The following is a 16422-nucleotide window of genomic DNA, read 5'->3' on the forward strand; positions in this document are numbered from 1 at the left end:
ATGCCCTTGGGCATGAATGGCACCACTCCGTGTCTGCTAAAGTTCAGCATGTTTCTGTGCATGCTGGGAAAGCACGCAATTTTCTATGCATTCCCAACTTGCAGCACCAACACATGTAGGGTTCTTTATTGCAGCCTGATTGAAAGAGGCAACTGACCCCTCTATGCTAATGGGTGACTTTCTTGCACCAGCTGTCAGGAAACCCGCACAGTGCTTGCATCGTTTTGGCCATCCATCTTCCACTTGGTGCGTTTTCCCCAAGAAGAGTTGGAGAAAAGACTCGATCAGTGTTGGTGACCGGGCCAACTATGGGGTGAATGTTGCTGAAATCATGAACTGGCTCTCTGGGTCACCCTGATTGGATGTGGGCGCTAGCCAGCCAATAAATTTCCACCCAGGTTGAAAAATTACTTTTTGCAATAAAGGGGTTTCCAACGGGGGGGGGGGGGGGGGGGGCATCCTCAAAGCAAATGTCCGCCAATTCACCACAAATTGGCTGAAATTTAAGGTGTATGGTTCTGTTTTTAGACTACTTTTGAATATCTTTCTCCACTTTTGTTCTGGTTCCTAAGCATGGCATCCTAAATGTGAAAGGTGCTGGGGCCATGTCACCTTATTCTCTAATAAAATTTGACTGATTGCATAAAAAAAAAAAAAATTTAACTTTTTTTTTTTTTTGTAAGTCTATTGTCTCCAATATCAGTTTTGAGGACGAGTTTTTTTCTTGGCTTCCTGTTCTGTCCTGTGGGGAAATGCTTGCGGTTTTATGAAAGTTCTGGTGAAAATTAATCATAATATGAAGAAGCCATCGTGCAAAAGCCCCACTGTGGCATTAGTCATTGTTCCGGTACTAGAGATGATTGTATGACGTCTTAATATGTAGATGTGAAGGCTTACACGAGTCACTGAATCCTGCAGACAGTGAGGAACCCCATGTATGTGGGCGATTGTGAACATGTTGAGTGTTGGATTTGCACGTATTGCTGAAACCAGTTGTAATTGAGCGTTCCTATCCTTCTCACCAAGCTCAGGCCAATGGTCTGTCGGCCAAGTAAAACATTGTGCTGATGTGATCTAGACCAGGGATTCCCAAACTACGGCCCTCCAGTTGTTCAGGAACTACAATTCCCATAATGCCTAGTCATGTATGTGAATGTCAGAGCTTTACAATGCCTCATGGGATGTGTAGTTTTGCAACAGCTGCAGGGCCGTAGTTTGGGAATCCCTGATCTAGACATTGTGGAGTAGGCCTTGCCCTCCTATAGAGGTGCCCATAAACCTGAACTGATCCTCAATTTTTTTTTTTTTTTGGGCTTGGTGATGGTCACTCGATTGAAGACCGCTTGAGAAGAACCATGGGTTGCTTTAGATTTTCCCTACTGCTCTTTCCGGAGGATGGGGTCAGTTGCAGTCTTGTACCAATCATAATCTTCTTAGTTATCTTTTGTCTACCAGCTGCCATGACCAAATTGCTGCATGGAGTCCAATTCTTTAATGTTGCATGTGACATGTTCTGTTTTAATATTGAAGAACTCTAAGACCCTGTTCACACTGGGGCGACTTGTCAGGTGACCTGGTCACCTGACAGGTTGCAGTGGGTCGCCTGCCATAGATTAGCACAGGAGCCGTTCTAATAGGAGCGACACAAGTCGCTCCGACTTAGAAAAAGGGTCCTGTACTACTTTGGGGCGACCTGCATTGACTTCAATGATATGAAGTCCATGCATGCCGCTCCGAGGTCACGGTGCGAGCTGTGCAAGTCGGGTCGCGCCTATGTGAATCGGCTCTTAATGATTGCTTTTTTCAATTTGTGTGGTTCCTATTTTTTTTATGGGGTGGGCCCAATTTGTGGAAAGCTGCCGATGCTAAGCCAACACATTACTGATACTTTGGTCAAGTACCTCGCCTCTTCTTTCAATGTGTTCTTTAAGGGGGCAGTAAGACGGCACTCAACCTCCCATTTTTGAAATGGGTCCATCTTTGAGTGCCAGGACCTGTTAAGGGCCCGTTTTGTGGAACGCTGCCGATGCTAAGCCAACAGACACTACTGATACTTTGGTCAAGTACCTCGCCTCTTCTTTCAATGTGTTCTTTAGGGGGGCAGTAAGACTGCACTGAACCTCCCATTTTAGAAATGGGTCCATCTTTGAGTGCCAGGACCTGGTAAGTGGCCCCATAAATTGTAGTTGGTCCATTTTTCTCCATGGAAAGGTCAGGGCCTGCAGCTGTGGAAACTTGCCAACTGGTTGGAAATTTCCCTGTGCAATGGCTGACTTCCAATTAAACACATTCTCCAAAGTGCATTGTCTCTACAATCTAATTGTACAATCTGTTCTACGAAAACTGTAGTAGCTCTACCTACAATCTATGCCATTTGTGTCCGATCACAGGTAGGTTCCTGTAATACTTAGTTGTTTTTAATAGAGCTAAAGGGAAATCTGATTGCTAGATGGATGACCAGTTTACATTCAGCAACTTTCTCAAGGATGCCCATTTAGAATCCTGGATTATACTGCTAGTATCTAACAATAGGATTTTTTTTTTTACCAAGGTTCTCCTGTAATGTCTAATTATAACCTGAAAGGAGTTGTAGGATGCGATTGTTTTGTATGCATTTGGCTGGTGCTGTCAGTTGATGGGGGAGGGGAGGCTTGCTGAGTTATTATCCTTATGGTGATTGCTGGGCAACTTCTGAGAAGCTTCTGCTGGGCAGGAACCTCTTGAAGATACAAAAGGGAGCCCCAATCCCCCCTTGTCTTATGGAGGGAACAGTAAAGTCCAAGAACATGACAAATGCTGTAGATCATTGTAATGCATGATCGGAGAACCGGTTTGTAGAAGAAGCTAAAGCCTAGTACACACGCAACGATTGGCCGACCGATTGTCTTTGGTCCAGAGTTGTGTTTTGGTTGGAATGTGCCTAGACTGCACACGAATTTTCTCGCCCGACAAAATTCTACTTCAGAAGTGATGTCATGTGTTAAGTTGCTTTCTTTGTGTTCTTTCTTCACTGAGCATGCCCAGACTTGCTGATCAGATTTTTCCCTGTCAAAATCTGTACTGACTGCACGAAAATCGGACGTGTTTTGACGGCGGACAAAAATTTTATAGATCGCACACCAGATTTTTTTCGGCCGTAAAGTCTGAGTCGGCTGTCCGAAGCACCATACTAACAAGCCGAAAATCGGCAGATCGGTCGTCGGACGAAAATTCCCTGCCGAATTTCGACGCGTGTACAAGGCTTTAGCATGGTGTATTCAGTGGTGCTCCAGCCAAAATGTGTATCCTTCTTCTTTTTTTTTTTTTTTTTTTAACATTGAGAAGACGAACCTCCTAACCTTAGACCTATATTGCTTTGATGGTGGCTATTGGCTAACATGACCAGGACTAAAGATGTCAAATCTAAACTTTTATTTACAGAGCGTAAGAAGTAGTGAGAAGGACCTCCCAGGGAAGACCCATGTTCTGGTGCCCATTTAGGCCAAGAGCCCCTCTTTTGAGTTGACCATATGAGATGATGGACAGCAATACAAAGATAAAGGGGTCCTAATTCTTCTCCACCCTATCCAAGACTAGATTTATTTTTTTTTTTTGGCTGGACTTTTCGCTATAAGCTTAAATCGAACCAGCACATCTTTAAAGGATTTATATTTTCCCATTTTTAGCACTTCTGATTGCACAATATCTATCTAGAACAGAGGTGGGGAACCTTTTTTTTATGCCAAGGGCCATTTGGATTTTTGTAACATCATTCGGGGGCTGTACAAAATGTATGCATAAATGTAATGGGCATTGCTTTGCGGCAAAAACGCTGTAAAAAATTGCGTGACTTTGAGGTCACAAGTGTGAAAGGGGCCTTCAGTAATCAAGGCACAGTGCGCCCCCTTTCAATGCAGAGTGAGCACAGTGCGCCCCCTTTCAATGCAGAGTGAGCACAGTGCGCCCCCTTTCAATGCAGAGTGAGCACAGTGCGCCCCCTTTCAATGCAGAGTGAGCACAGTGCGCCCCCTTTCAATGCAGAGTGAGCACAGTGCGCCCCCTTTCAATGCAGAGTGAGCACAGCACTTGCCTGCAGCAGCGGTTTCTCCTCGAGTCCTCCCGCCTCCTCCTCAACCAATGGCATGAGTTTGCCTTTCCGCTTCCTGATTGGCCAGGAGGAGGATCTGTGTGACAATAGCGAATTTTCATTCGCTATTATCACACAAATGGGTGGACCCGGGGTGCACTGCTCTGTGCCCCGGGTCCACCCTTTTTGAAGCTTTTCTGTGACTCACTGTCAGGATGGAGCCATCGGCTCCTGACAGCTACACAGGCTCAGCGGCACTGGGGGGTGGGGGGGGCAGACGCAACGATTGTGCAGGCCGCAGGTTCCCCACCCCTGATCTAGAAGCTCATGTAGCGCTAGGACCTACCTAATTTCGATGTAAATTACTTGAATTTTTCAGGCATGTCTTTTATACTACATGGTGGCTGGAAGATTGCACAGATCGTACCGTTTTTAACCTGCTGTTAGGACTCGGGAGGCCTTATAAATTCAACCCTACGCTCATCATACAAACATGTGGTTTTCCAGCTCCAGGCTAACAGCAACACAATTGCTTATAGGCCTGTAGTCTTTTTAACTACAGAGCTTTTATGTGATTAGGTTATGCACAGTCTTTGCTGCTCTGTCAATTGCCTGATGTGCTAATGATCCAAGTTTAAAGCCATTGGATGAATATGGTAGCCAGGCAACTAGCTTTTTTTTTTTTTTTTTGTGGATTAGTTTAGCAGAGGCAGCTTTCCTTCAGTACAATTTTCCTTTTGAGGGTCCCTATCAATTTATGCAGTTTGCGTGTTGCTGTGTAGTAATGTGTTACAATACGCAATCTGAAGGGTAGGTTTCTTGTATGATGCTAGCTAGAAAGTTGTCTGTATTAAGATTTTACCTCTATGCCACCAAATTGTCTTTAATTTTTTATCACAATCCCTAAACCAGTCCTGTTTTTGTCTTCCAGGATAAGTATTATGTTTATACAAAATCTTTCCCACCACTTTTCTATGGAAAATAACGGGTATCCTACATCCACTGCTTGTGGCAAATGTGACGGTCGGGACGCATTTAGGGAAGCCTGATCTCCTCCTCCGGAACCATCGCCACTCCAGCTGGAAGACTCAAGGTACTGTCGGCATGTTTTTCAGTCATCTGGATCACTTTTTAGAGGGCCAACAAGGGTTGCAACCAATGTAAATAAGTGATCATTTTTCAAGACAAAAATTTGGGGTGTATCCGCTTCTGAAATCCAAGCAGGACTTAAGGAATACGTTAAGGAATACCCTTAAGCTTGTCCTGAAAATGAAACTGGTGCAAAGACAAACTGTTACACGTGAATTAATATTGCTGTCATCTTTGGCTATAACATTCTGGATAAGTTATTGCATAAAGCGGTATGTCCTTGTAACTTTATCCTCAACCTTGTTTGTAATACATGGAGATGACCAGACTGTCTGATTATCATGGCTGCTCTATGTAGGTGAGAGGTCACCAGGAAGATGGAGGCGTTTTTTGTCTCCTAGGCGTTAGATAAACATTGATTGTCCCTGGTCGGCCATCTGGTTGTGGACAAGAGGAGTGTGACTTTTTGGGGTAGATCAGGAGGAGCCTCCTTCACAAATTTCTCTGCAATATTGTCTTCCAATCTTCAGACTCTAGCTGGAACAGTGGTCTCCAAACTGTGGCCTGGGGGCCAGATCTAATGTATAGAGAGAAATAGCCGCACTCCAACTTGAAGGTGAAAAATATAAATCTGTTTTATTCGTATCCAAAAGATAAAATCAATTCAAAGTGTATCCATAATACAGTCAGAGACAGGAGATGGAACGCATAGTAGCTGACGCGTTTCACGGATAAACGTCCGCTTAGTCGTAACCATCTGTCTCCCATCGCTTGCCCTTCTCTGGGCCTTTGGGTGCGATTCCTCCAACACACAATGGGGCACTGTTCCTGACTGGTGTCAGTGGGGCACTATCTATCTTGAAATATATTTGACCCCACTGATTAGAAACCTGAACAAATGTTCATACAAAGCAAAATTGTAATGTATACCCAGCTTAACCCCTTGGAGCTGGCCCCATGTCAGCCCTTTAACCACTTTACTACCAGTCACGTAACCTCTACGTCGGCTGACTTTGAGTGGTTATACCGGGATGATGCCTCTAGCTAGAGGCATCATCCCGGTACTGTTGTTTGAAGCCGACGGTCGGCTTTCCGTCGGTAACGATCGATGCGGCTCGGGAGCCGCTCGATCGTTACCCGGGGGGGCGGGAGGGGACGTCCCCCCCCCTCCCGCCGCCTTCCGCGGCTTTGCTCAGGGCTACCGTCCCACCGGGAGCCCCGAGCACCCAGCCGGCACGTCCGCCGGCTGGATGGAGTCCCGATGAATGCCGGAAACGGCATCGATCGGGTCTCCGATGACGTAACCCGGAGGCGGCGTCCATGACGTCACTTCCGGGTTACTGTGCTGCAAAAGGCGGCAGATTTGAAAAACGGCTGTATGCAAAAATGCCGTTTTCGGCGTTTTGCATACAGGGAAGTGTAGTGGAGGGGTCTAGGGTCTTTTAGACCCTCGATCCCTCCATAAAGTGTACCTGTCACGACATATTGCTGTCACCAGGGATGTTTACATTGCTTGTGACAGCAATAAAAGTGATCAGATTTTTTTTTTTTTTTTTTAAAAACCTGTAATAAAGTTTAAAAAAAAAGAAAAAATAAATAGGAAAAAAAATTTAGCCGTCCCCGTTAGCTCGCGCACAAAAAAAAACGTATACGCAAGTCGAGCCGCAAATGAAATCGCTGTTCAAACCACACATGTGAGGTATCGCCGCGATCGCCAGAGCGTGGGCAATAATTAAAAAAAAAAGAGCTACACTCTAACTCTAAACTGGTAACCGTTAAATAAATTTAAAGCGTCGCAGATTGAGATCTCTATTGACCGTAGTTTGTCGCCATCCCACGGGGGGGCGCAATTTTAAACCGTAACATGTTTGGTATCTATTTACTCGGCGTAACATCATCTTTCACAATATACAAAAAAAATGGGCTAACTTTACTGTTTAGTATTTTTTAAATGCAGTGAAATGTGATTTTTCAAATTTTTTCCAAAAAAATGGCGTTTTAAAGACCGCTGTGCAAATACCGCGTGACAAAAAATTTTGCAATGACCGACATTTTATTCTCCAGAGTCTTTGCTAAAAAAATATATATAATGTTTGGGGGTTCTAAGTAGTTTTCTAGGAAAAAATACTGGTTTTAACTTGTGAACAAAAAGTGTCCGAAATAGGGCTGGGGCTAAAGTGGTTAAGGGGGGTTTAGAATATCGGTGTTTATGGTCATGTGACCACCGTGATTGGCTTTTATGGCACATGATCAGAAAACTCATAATCACAAGCAGCGATCAAATGCCTTCCATTAGCTGCCTAACTGCCAGTAGCATGCGGGGTGCGCACACTAAGCACAGCTTGATTTGCATTGTTTGCAAATGTGCAGCTGCTCAGCCAGCGGTAAGTGGTTGTTTAGGTTCACATTTGTGCATTGCTGGAAAATGCAGTTGCGATCTGCCAATGTTGAGTTAACGACATTCAAAACGCGGGTCGCAAATTCAGCATTTTTCCTCCACCAGATCGCATGGTACAGAAGATGTGCCACATGATCTGGTTGCATTTTTTATTTTTTTTCTTCCTATAATGCATGCACTACCTTTGGTGCAATTTCAGCCCATTCAAATTAATGGGCTCAAATCACACCACATTTGAATTGCTCCGGAACTGGAGTCTATATTAAGAGTTAATGTTCCTCATAGTGGGTTGTCTGTACAATATCTGTATCCTGACACCACACATCCTGATCTTATCTCCCTGTCCACATCCTGAATAAAGGCCAGGCTCTCCTATTACACCATGCCTGGGACTCGGCTTTTGTTTCACCTGTAACTATAGCAACCAGCCAGCTGGACACAATGGCCTTAGTACAGGCCTCAGCCTGAGCTGTAGTACTGGTGGTAGAACGTGTCTTCTGATAGACCAGAGGCCTCATTCACATGGGCTTAGAGATGCAGGGGAATGAAAACAATGGCAGGCACAGGGACGTATGTTAGTGTTGCCCTATGTCACTTGTAGGACATGTCTCCTTCTCTAGGCTTCGCCATAGTCTGCTGTTCAGCATGCATTTGTTTACCACATTCCCACCCCCCCCCTTGTGAAACAGAGGTAGGATTTGGGCAGGGTTGCGCAACATAATGCACGTGAAACGCATTTTGAAATGTGGGTTAGTGCTATAGCTGGGTTAGCCCACATTTGTCCTTTTTTACCGCATTTCTAATCTAATGAGCAGTTGGAGGAATGGGAACTTTTGGGAACCTTAATTTGCAGGAGTATCCTCTCAATTCCTGTCTGGCTATAGGACCGAGTGGAGGTAAATCTCTGATTGCACACAGATAGCAAAAAATAGGCTGGCAGGGGCTATAACCCTTCCTTGTTCTATCCAAAATGAGAAGTTTTGCCTGTAGTTCTACTTTAAACTGTTTTTGTATGTTGATGGTGACAACCAGTGTCTTCCTTACTTCGGAGAGATTTCACTTCCTGTTTTGGCTATGGGCGGGAAGTGAAGGGAAATCTTCCCACTGGGTCTCAACAGGGGTTATACTGTATCCAGAATGAGAAGCTTTGCCTTTAATTCTACTTTAGGAAAACTGTCCTGTGAGACCATACATGCTGGATAAGATTTGGAGTTGACACTTTAAGGTGTCCACACACTGCAACTTGAATCTTTAAAGCTGGTAATCTAAAAAATTGTTCAAAACTGCAAGGGGCCAATCTGATTTACATATAAATTGGAAGGATTTTCTTATGTAGACCCCCCCCTATACTACACTGCAAAATTTCAGTTTAGCAAGAATAAGGGCCTACCTGATTGGAACATGTGGCCAGCAATCTGTATATTACAATCTGATGGTACAAAGCCTATTCTAGGATTGTGGCATATTGCAATTCTAGAGCTGGGGTGTGAAACTGGTGGCCCTCCAGCTGTTGAACAAAGTCCCATCATGCCTCTGACTGTGGGAGTCATTCTTGTAATGGTCAGCCTTGCAATGCCTAGTGGGACTTGTATTTCTCCAACAGCTGAAGGACTGCCAGTTTGACACCTCTGCTCTAGAGAATGCCGTGTTGTAGGTAATAAACCATTGTGAAGTCACAGGAGTTTATTGCCTTTGTACCCTAATGTTATGAAAATGGCTCACTCCAGTGCTGGTCTCAATCATACAAGCCATTAGGTCTCACTCTACAAGCCACTATTAAATCTTTATTTTCTCCTCCAGACTCCGGCGGAGTTCGTTTGCCTTGTCTTGTCACTACAACAAATCCCTAGGCACTCAAGTCCTTTTTGGGTTTTTACATCAAACTATAATACGTCAAAATGGTTGGCTTCAAACCCACAGATGTCCCACCCACCGCGGCTGTGAAGTTCGTTGGTGCCGGCACAGCAGCTTGTATAGCTGACCTGTTCACCTTCCCCCTGGACACCGCCAAAGTCCGACTGCAGGTTGGTAAATAAACATGGTTGGTTTGAACATCTGCATTATTTGACACATTTAGTATTCTAATTGATCTGGGATTCATGTTCTGTAATGTCAGTAAACTGGAATTTGATTGCTGCACTTGAAGCCCCTTGGCCTCGTTAAAGGGTCAGTTCACCAAAAAACTGATACTTCATTGTTTGGAGAGTTAACCAATCCAACGTTTCTTCTTTCCGGGGCACTTGAATGGTGAGATCTGTGCTCAGGAGTCCCTGGGTCTGTACACCTGGTGTACCCATTAAGAGGGGGTCCCCACTATCCCTGCACAGGGTTCCTGGGCTTGTACACCTGCTGTGACTATTGGGGCTCCCACCCTCCCTGATAAAAGTTCCCTGATCTGCACACCTGCTGTGCCCATTAGAAGGGGTTCCCACTATCTTTGCATGGAGTTCCTCGGTCTGTACACCTTGTGCCCATCATAAAGGCTTCCACCATCCCTAGTCTAAGTTCCCCAGTCTGAACATCTGCAGTGCCCATTATGATGGGTTACCACCATTATTTGGTTTGTATGTATTTTTAAATTAAGAATGTAAGGGGGGAAAGCTAGAGCACAAAGGTGGGTAGAAACAGCTAGAAATTTTGGCAGGGAGATCTCCTCCTTATTGGGAGTATTGAGAAGCGGGGGCTGATCAGCCCAGGTTTTATCACCTTTGGGTGGCCCCCTAGGAACTTGAAGTCAAATGTATTCAAACGATTTACACTGGTACAAATTTTGTTTGCACAGATCCAAGGAGAGAGCAAGACCCCTGTTAACTTGAAGACCACCCAGTACAAGGGAGTCTTTGGGACCATTTCCACCATGGTCAAGACAGAAGGGCCCAGGAGCCTGTACAATGGGCTGGTGGCGGGTCTCCAGCGACAGATGAGCTTTGCGTCTGTCCGTATTGGACTTTATGATTCTGTCAAGCAATTCTACACCAAGGGATCAGAACGTAAGTGGACACATTCCAAAGCAAGTCTGTTATGGAAACCCATTTCTTTGGCCTAAAACGGCTGAGTGTTGGATTTAGGGATATGATTATGCTTTCAAATGATCCAGAGGCCAGTATCAAAGGGGGCCAATGTGGCTATACTGATCACAGAACAGAGCTGGGTCTGAAGAGCTGTCCCCATCCACCACTAATGCCGCCCCCCCCTCAAGCAGATTTGTCTGGGGGCACATTGCGTGGGCTGGAACATATCCAATTCTTCCAGCCCTCTAGAACTTAGACCCCCCCCCCCCCATGGCTTAAACAACCTCCAGCTGACCTATTAGGCCTCAAGTTGAAATTTTCAGATAAATACCACCTATAGGCTCGTACAGCAGATAGAAATGTGAAGGGAAATGCATTGTGCAGAACACTAGAGAGAATGTTGGCATACATACTGTTGGAAAGGGGGCGAGGCATGGATGGGTCCCCTTGAATCATGGGCATGGAAGCTCTTCTACACTACGACCTACTCTGGCAATTTGGAAACTTATGTTGGAATCTTATGTTGAATTTTTGTTTAATCACTGTACCCATTAATTGTCTGGGCTATATTTTCATTACATCACCACTACATACACACTTCTGACTCTCAAAAATGCTGCAAGTAATTTGTGAGCTCAATTGTGGGTTGACCTATGACCAATTCAGAAAATATCTGTTGCCGGGGTCATATTTGTGAAATTGGGGTTATCAATGCCCTTCCTTGATCAGACCATTTCTTTCAGATGTCGGAATTGGGAGCAGGCTGCTTGCCGGCTGTACCACCGGAGCCATGGCGGTTGCAATTGCCCAGCCCACAGATGTGGTCAAAGTGAGATTCCAGGCCCAGGCCAACACTTCCAGTGCTAAGAGGTACAAGGGAACAATGGACGCCTACAAGACCATCGCCAAGGAAGAAGGCATGCGAGGGCTCTGGAAAGGTTTGTCAAGCTTTATTCAATTGCTGGATGTTGGTTTTAGGGGAAGGATTATGCTTCCAAATGACTACAATTATCAAAGTGGGAGGGGGGGGGGGGCCAAGTTGGCTATTCTCAGAACAGAGATGGGATAGGGAAGAGGTATAGAACAGTCTACCCATAGATCCTGAGATGAAATGCTTGAAATATTGCCAGTTCATCTAAGACTGATTGTGGAGTGAATTGCATAACCAAAATCAAATGTTCTTTTGGTGTTTTTTTTTTTGTTTTTTGCTGTTCATCTCTTCCCCACTCTACTGCATGTTAAAGAAGAGTTTTTGAGCTGTCCTGGTGTCAGGAATGACAGGGAGTGAAGAGAAATCTCCCCAATGGGAGCAGTAATGTAGAAAGTTCTGACTCAGCCACACAACTTTTGCTGGGCTTGGACTTTAAGATGGCCAATTGCATAACCTCTATGGGCTCTTTCACACTTGTGTTGAATTTTTAAAGCCTCCTAAAAGCATATTAAACGCACCTATAGTGTTAATGAGCATGTAGGTGCATTTAAGGTGTGGTTGCAACTGCCTCCCATTACTTCTATTGAAACTGGCTGCAAAGTGTCAACACTTGCTAAACTCTACAGACAGCAATTTTTTTTTTTGTCTTGCCACAATGCTAATGCTGCAGTGTAAACGCCTCCATCTGCTCCCCATGTAACAATTTTGTGCCTTTTTGATGGGCATTTGCAAAGGGTTGAATGTGACTCAACCACTAATTTTCAACTCCTGTGAAAGAGCCCTTACTGGAAGCCTTATCAGTAACTGGCAGACTTCTGTACTTAAGGAACATGTGATTTCCTCTTTAGGGCAAAGCAGTATTTAGAAGCCTATTTCTTGAAACTCGTAACCAATAACACTGGTCTAACCAGCTCAGTGTTATTTTTTTAACTCCTTGGTCTTAATGCTGAACTAATTCCCTTGTAGCTCTTCCCGTGGGTTAAGAAAAATGACGTCTGTACTGCTTTATGGGTCATAAAACCTGTGGCATGCACATGCTTTGCTTGTGTTGCTGAGCACAGTACATATAGACATAGATATCTATCTCCTGTATATGCTTTTCGCTGCACTTGGCAAAGTTGATGGGAGCTCTGCACAATAAAGGACTTGGCCAGTTAGTTGGGCCTCCTTTTGCCTTTAAGTGACCTCATGTTTCTAACAAAGTGTGGAAAATAAAAAAAAATACCCACATTTGACCTGGCCATACCCTAGATCAACAAGCAAAAAATTGGGGGAGCAAACCCTGAACATGTAGATCTAAAACCAGTGCAGCTATGAACCAAGTGACATGTATATTAAAAAAGAATAGCGCACACATGCAAAAGAAAGGACTATCAAATATGGAGACAATCCATAAATAAAAATGGGGGTTTGGTCCCACCATATGGCCATATCGTGCTCAAGCCCACCACTACGTCAAAGTACCCCATTATCAGTGGGTCCTACACTATCCATAAAGGATGAATCCAGCCTCTCTAACCCTTGGAGATAACACTCCTTGCTGGGAGAGATGTGCGGCGACTCCTATATCTACTTGATAGTGGACACTGATAGAGTACAGGTGTGTGTGGGGGGTGGGGTGCTCAACCTCAGAAGTCTGGTCAGACCGAATACATAATAAACAAGCAAAAAATTGGGGGAGCAAACCCTGAACATGTATATCTAAAGCCAGTGCTTGAGCACGATATGGCCATATGGTGGGACCAAATCCCCTTTTTATTTATGGATTGTCTCCATATTTGATAGCCATACCCTAGATCAGTCATGGTTTACCTTGGCACCCTAGATGTTTTCTGAACTAATTTTCCCATGATGCTCATGCACTCTGTAGTGTAGTTGAGCGTCATGGGAAATGTAGTTCCAAAACATCTGGGGTGCCAAAGTTCACCATCACTGCCCTAGATGAACTGTTAAAAAACTTGCCACCATGATACAGTAGGAGCTTCTCTGTTCTACTCCTGCATTAACTTTGCAAACTACATTCTGATAAAAGCCAAATTGAACACAAGTTTGGTTCTACTTGGAATGACCTCTTAGACGGTATATCCTGTAAACAATCGTAACATCATATATATTTTTTTTCCCCCTCACAACAGGTACCGCCCCAAACATCACTCGCAATGCTATTGTGAACTGTACCGAGCTGGTCACCTACGACCTCATCAAAGATTCCCTCCTGACGTACAACCTTATGAGTGGTGAGTTTCTGCATATTTACCCTCCCCAAGTTGGAAGTAGAAAACTGGCTTCCCTTCCAAAATGTAAAAGAACCACCATTTAATTATCCAGTGTGGCTGCCAGAGGGTAAGCTGGCCTTAGTTTTTTTTTTCCCTTCAGCCAGCAGGTCAAATGGACACCCCAAATTCTTGTCATGAAAAATTATTAGCACTTTACACGGGTTGCAACCCTTGTTGCCCCTCTAAAGTGATTCAGATGACTGACATGCCGACGGTACCTTTGGTCTTATAGCTGGAGTGGTGATGGTTCCAGAGATCAGGCTTACAAACAAGGTTGTCCCTTTAGAAGCTTTAATAGACTTCTGTTACTTTTGTCAAGCAGGGGAGCCCACACACTAAGTTGGCTTTACACCAACTGAAGTTGTCAATCCAGAAGGGTCTGGCGTAATTTCAGAGGTCACTTGGAAAGGTCTCCATTGGTTTGCTGTCCTGGCATTGGGTTGAAGGCATGACCAATACCTTGGCAATGACCATAAGCCTGAAATTGCGCAACGGTGAGTATTGCCAAACTGGCTTTCTGGCAGAACCAAAAAATGGAAAAGCTAACATTCAATAATTTAATGAAAAGGGACCAAATGATAGGTTGGGTGTTAGGATTTACCCACAGCTTAAGTGTCTGATGGCATGCCAAATTGATGCACATCTTCAGATTGGCACTTAAGTTGTTAATTTGACCCTGGGCATCTCTTGGGGGCTTGCTCACACCAGGTGTGTTGGGGCTGAACTGGCAGCTTTTTTTTTTTTTTTCCTGAACAGCGCCAATGTATTGACAAGGGAAAATGCCTGGCTTCTAATGGTCAGTTCATATTTTGGTGTGTTAAGAAAAATACAAAGTGCATGATGCAAACTGCATCACAACACATACACTGAAATGAAATAATGGTATTGAAATGTCACCAGAATAAGCATATTGGCACTGTCACGCAGAACATTCCAGCAGCCTTGCATTAGGAAGGGATCGCTGGTGTGACCTGGCCCTCCATGTCCCATCAGAATGCGTAGACAAAGAAAATTGTTGCTAGTAGCAGCCAGATTGTTCATACCCCATGAAGAATCTAGACTAGTCAAGCATGGTTTCCTTTGCAGTCCTAATCTTATGTCATCCTTGCAGACAACCTCCCGTGTCACTTCACCTCTGCATTCGGAGCTGGCTTCTGCACCACGGTGATTGCCTCCCCTGTCGATGTAGTGAAGACAAGATACATGAACTCTGCCAAGGGGCAGTATCGGAGTGCCCTGAACTGCGCCCTCACCATGTTCCAGAAGGAAGGACCATTGGCTTTCTACAAGGGGTAAGTTGGAGGGCTGCACTTTACAATACCAACCACACCACCCAAATGTCCTAAAGCTCCATAGATGCTTTACTGATGTCCTCTTTGCATCCAGGCTGTATTGTAATTGCCAGTAAATGGATGTCCCTTGAAGGATGCCATTGTCCTGCTTTTCGTAATGCTAAATACTTGGCTGCCTGGCTATACATCAGCCCTGGAACCAGCATTCAGTAAATGAGGTCGGAGAGTGTTAACATATTTGTATGCTTGTTCCAGGTCAGATTGCGCCTAGACCACACAGCAGTCTTACAATCCGCAATGGTAAACAACATTTTTAACGACGGGGTTATCTTTAACATTGGCATTGATTCACCAAGCTTTAAGTAGCCCCTGAAAGTGTAACCCCCTACCAGATATTTATTAGGTCAGTGTCTACCACTAAATATCACCCCCCCCCCCCCCGGTCCAGGTGATTACTATCACCAGGATGAAGTGGTGAGCTGCTGCTGGGACTGAAATATTGGAGAGATCTTCAGATGAGACACCTTTTTAAGTGACAGCTGTCGGAGGAAGTTTCCCCCTCACCTTTTTGAGATTTAAGCTCCCCTTTCCTACTCCAACTAAGATTTGACTTTAGAGAAGACCAGCTAATGGTTTTTAGCGTGGCCCTACATTAGTGTGGGGTTCAGCCACATGTAGATGGTGTACATCAGACAGGTGACTGGTAGACGCAGTCTGGGATTGCTTGGAAAGTTGAGACTGTAGTAGGGAGCAGGAGCCGCATAAGCCAATGCCTCCTCTGTAGTGTTGGCTCCTGTCCCATGCAGAGTGATACGAACTGCTCTCAGCCTCTTGTCCTGGCTAGCGGTCTCTAGAGTGGTGCCTGCAACAGTAAAGATCTTCAGGTCAGTGTCAAGCAATACACTGAGCAGAAGGGACTGCTTTCACACTGATGTGCTGTTTACCCACACCACAGGTTGAGTGTACCTGTGGGTTTGCTGCACTTAGCCATAGACTTCTGTTATATGCTATGGGTTTGGTGCGCTTTCAGAAGCTCTAAATTGCCTTACTCTAGAATCTACCAGACTGGTTCCTCTATACTTGTTTGGTCCTGTCCTGCCAGCTACTGACTTGCCCCTCTCTGCACCCACAGATTCATGCCATCTTTCCTGAGGCTGGGATCCTGGAACATCGTCATGTTCGTCACATATGAACAGCTGAAGAGAGCCATGATGTCCGCTCGGGTCTCCTGGGAAGCCCCTTTCTGATCATGATGGCACCCTCGCCGTTTTTAAAAATTGGAAGTGTCTCTACCTCTTGTAGCATTGTTTAATTACATTTTTATCTGTCCAATCCCTAAATTTGTTCTCTCCTTTCCTT

General features: G+C 44.8%; 1 protein-coding gene across 1 annotated transcript in view; it reads left to right on the forward strand.

Annotated features, from left to right (window-relative positions):
- Positions 1–16394, forward strand: part of LOC309546194 (dicarboxylate carrier UCP2-like) — a 19127-nt gene extending 2733 nt beyond the window's left edge. The window contains exons 2-8 of the mRNA XM_082245746.1: positions 4998–5159; positions 9354–9577; positions 10336–10543; positions 11308–11502; positions 13631–13732; positions 14883–15063; positions 16196–16394. Coding sequence (XP_082101872.1) covers positions 9452–9577; positions 10336–10543; positions 11308–11502; positions 13631–13732; positions 14883–15063; positions 16196–16310 — 927 coding nt within the window. The 5' untranslated portion in view covers positions 4998–5159; positions 9354–9451 and the 3' untranslated portion in view covers positions 16311–16394. The remainder of the gene's footprint in view (positions 1–4997; positions 5160–9353; positions 9578–10335; positions 10544–11307; positions 11503–13630; positions 13733–14882; positions 15064–16195) is intronic.
- Positions 16395–16422: the final 28 nt, after the last annotated feature.

This window comes from Pelophylax lessonae, assembly GCF_965119305.1.
Source record: "Pelophylax lessonae genome assembly, chromosome: 2".
NCBI lineage: Eukaryota > Metazoa > Chordata > Amphibia > Anura > Ranidae > Pelophylax > Pelophylax lessonae.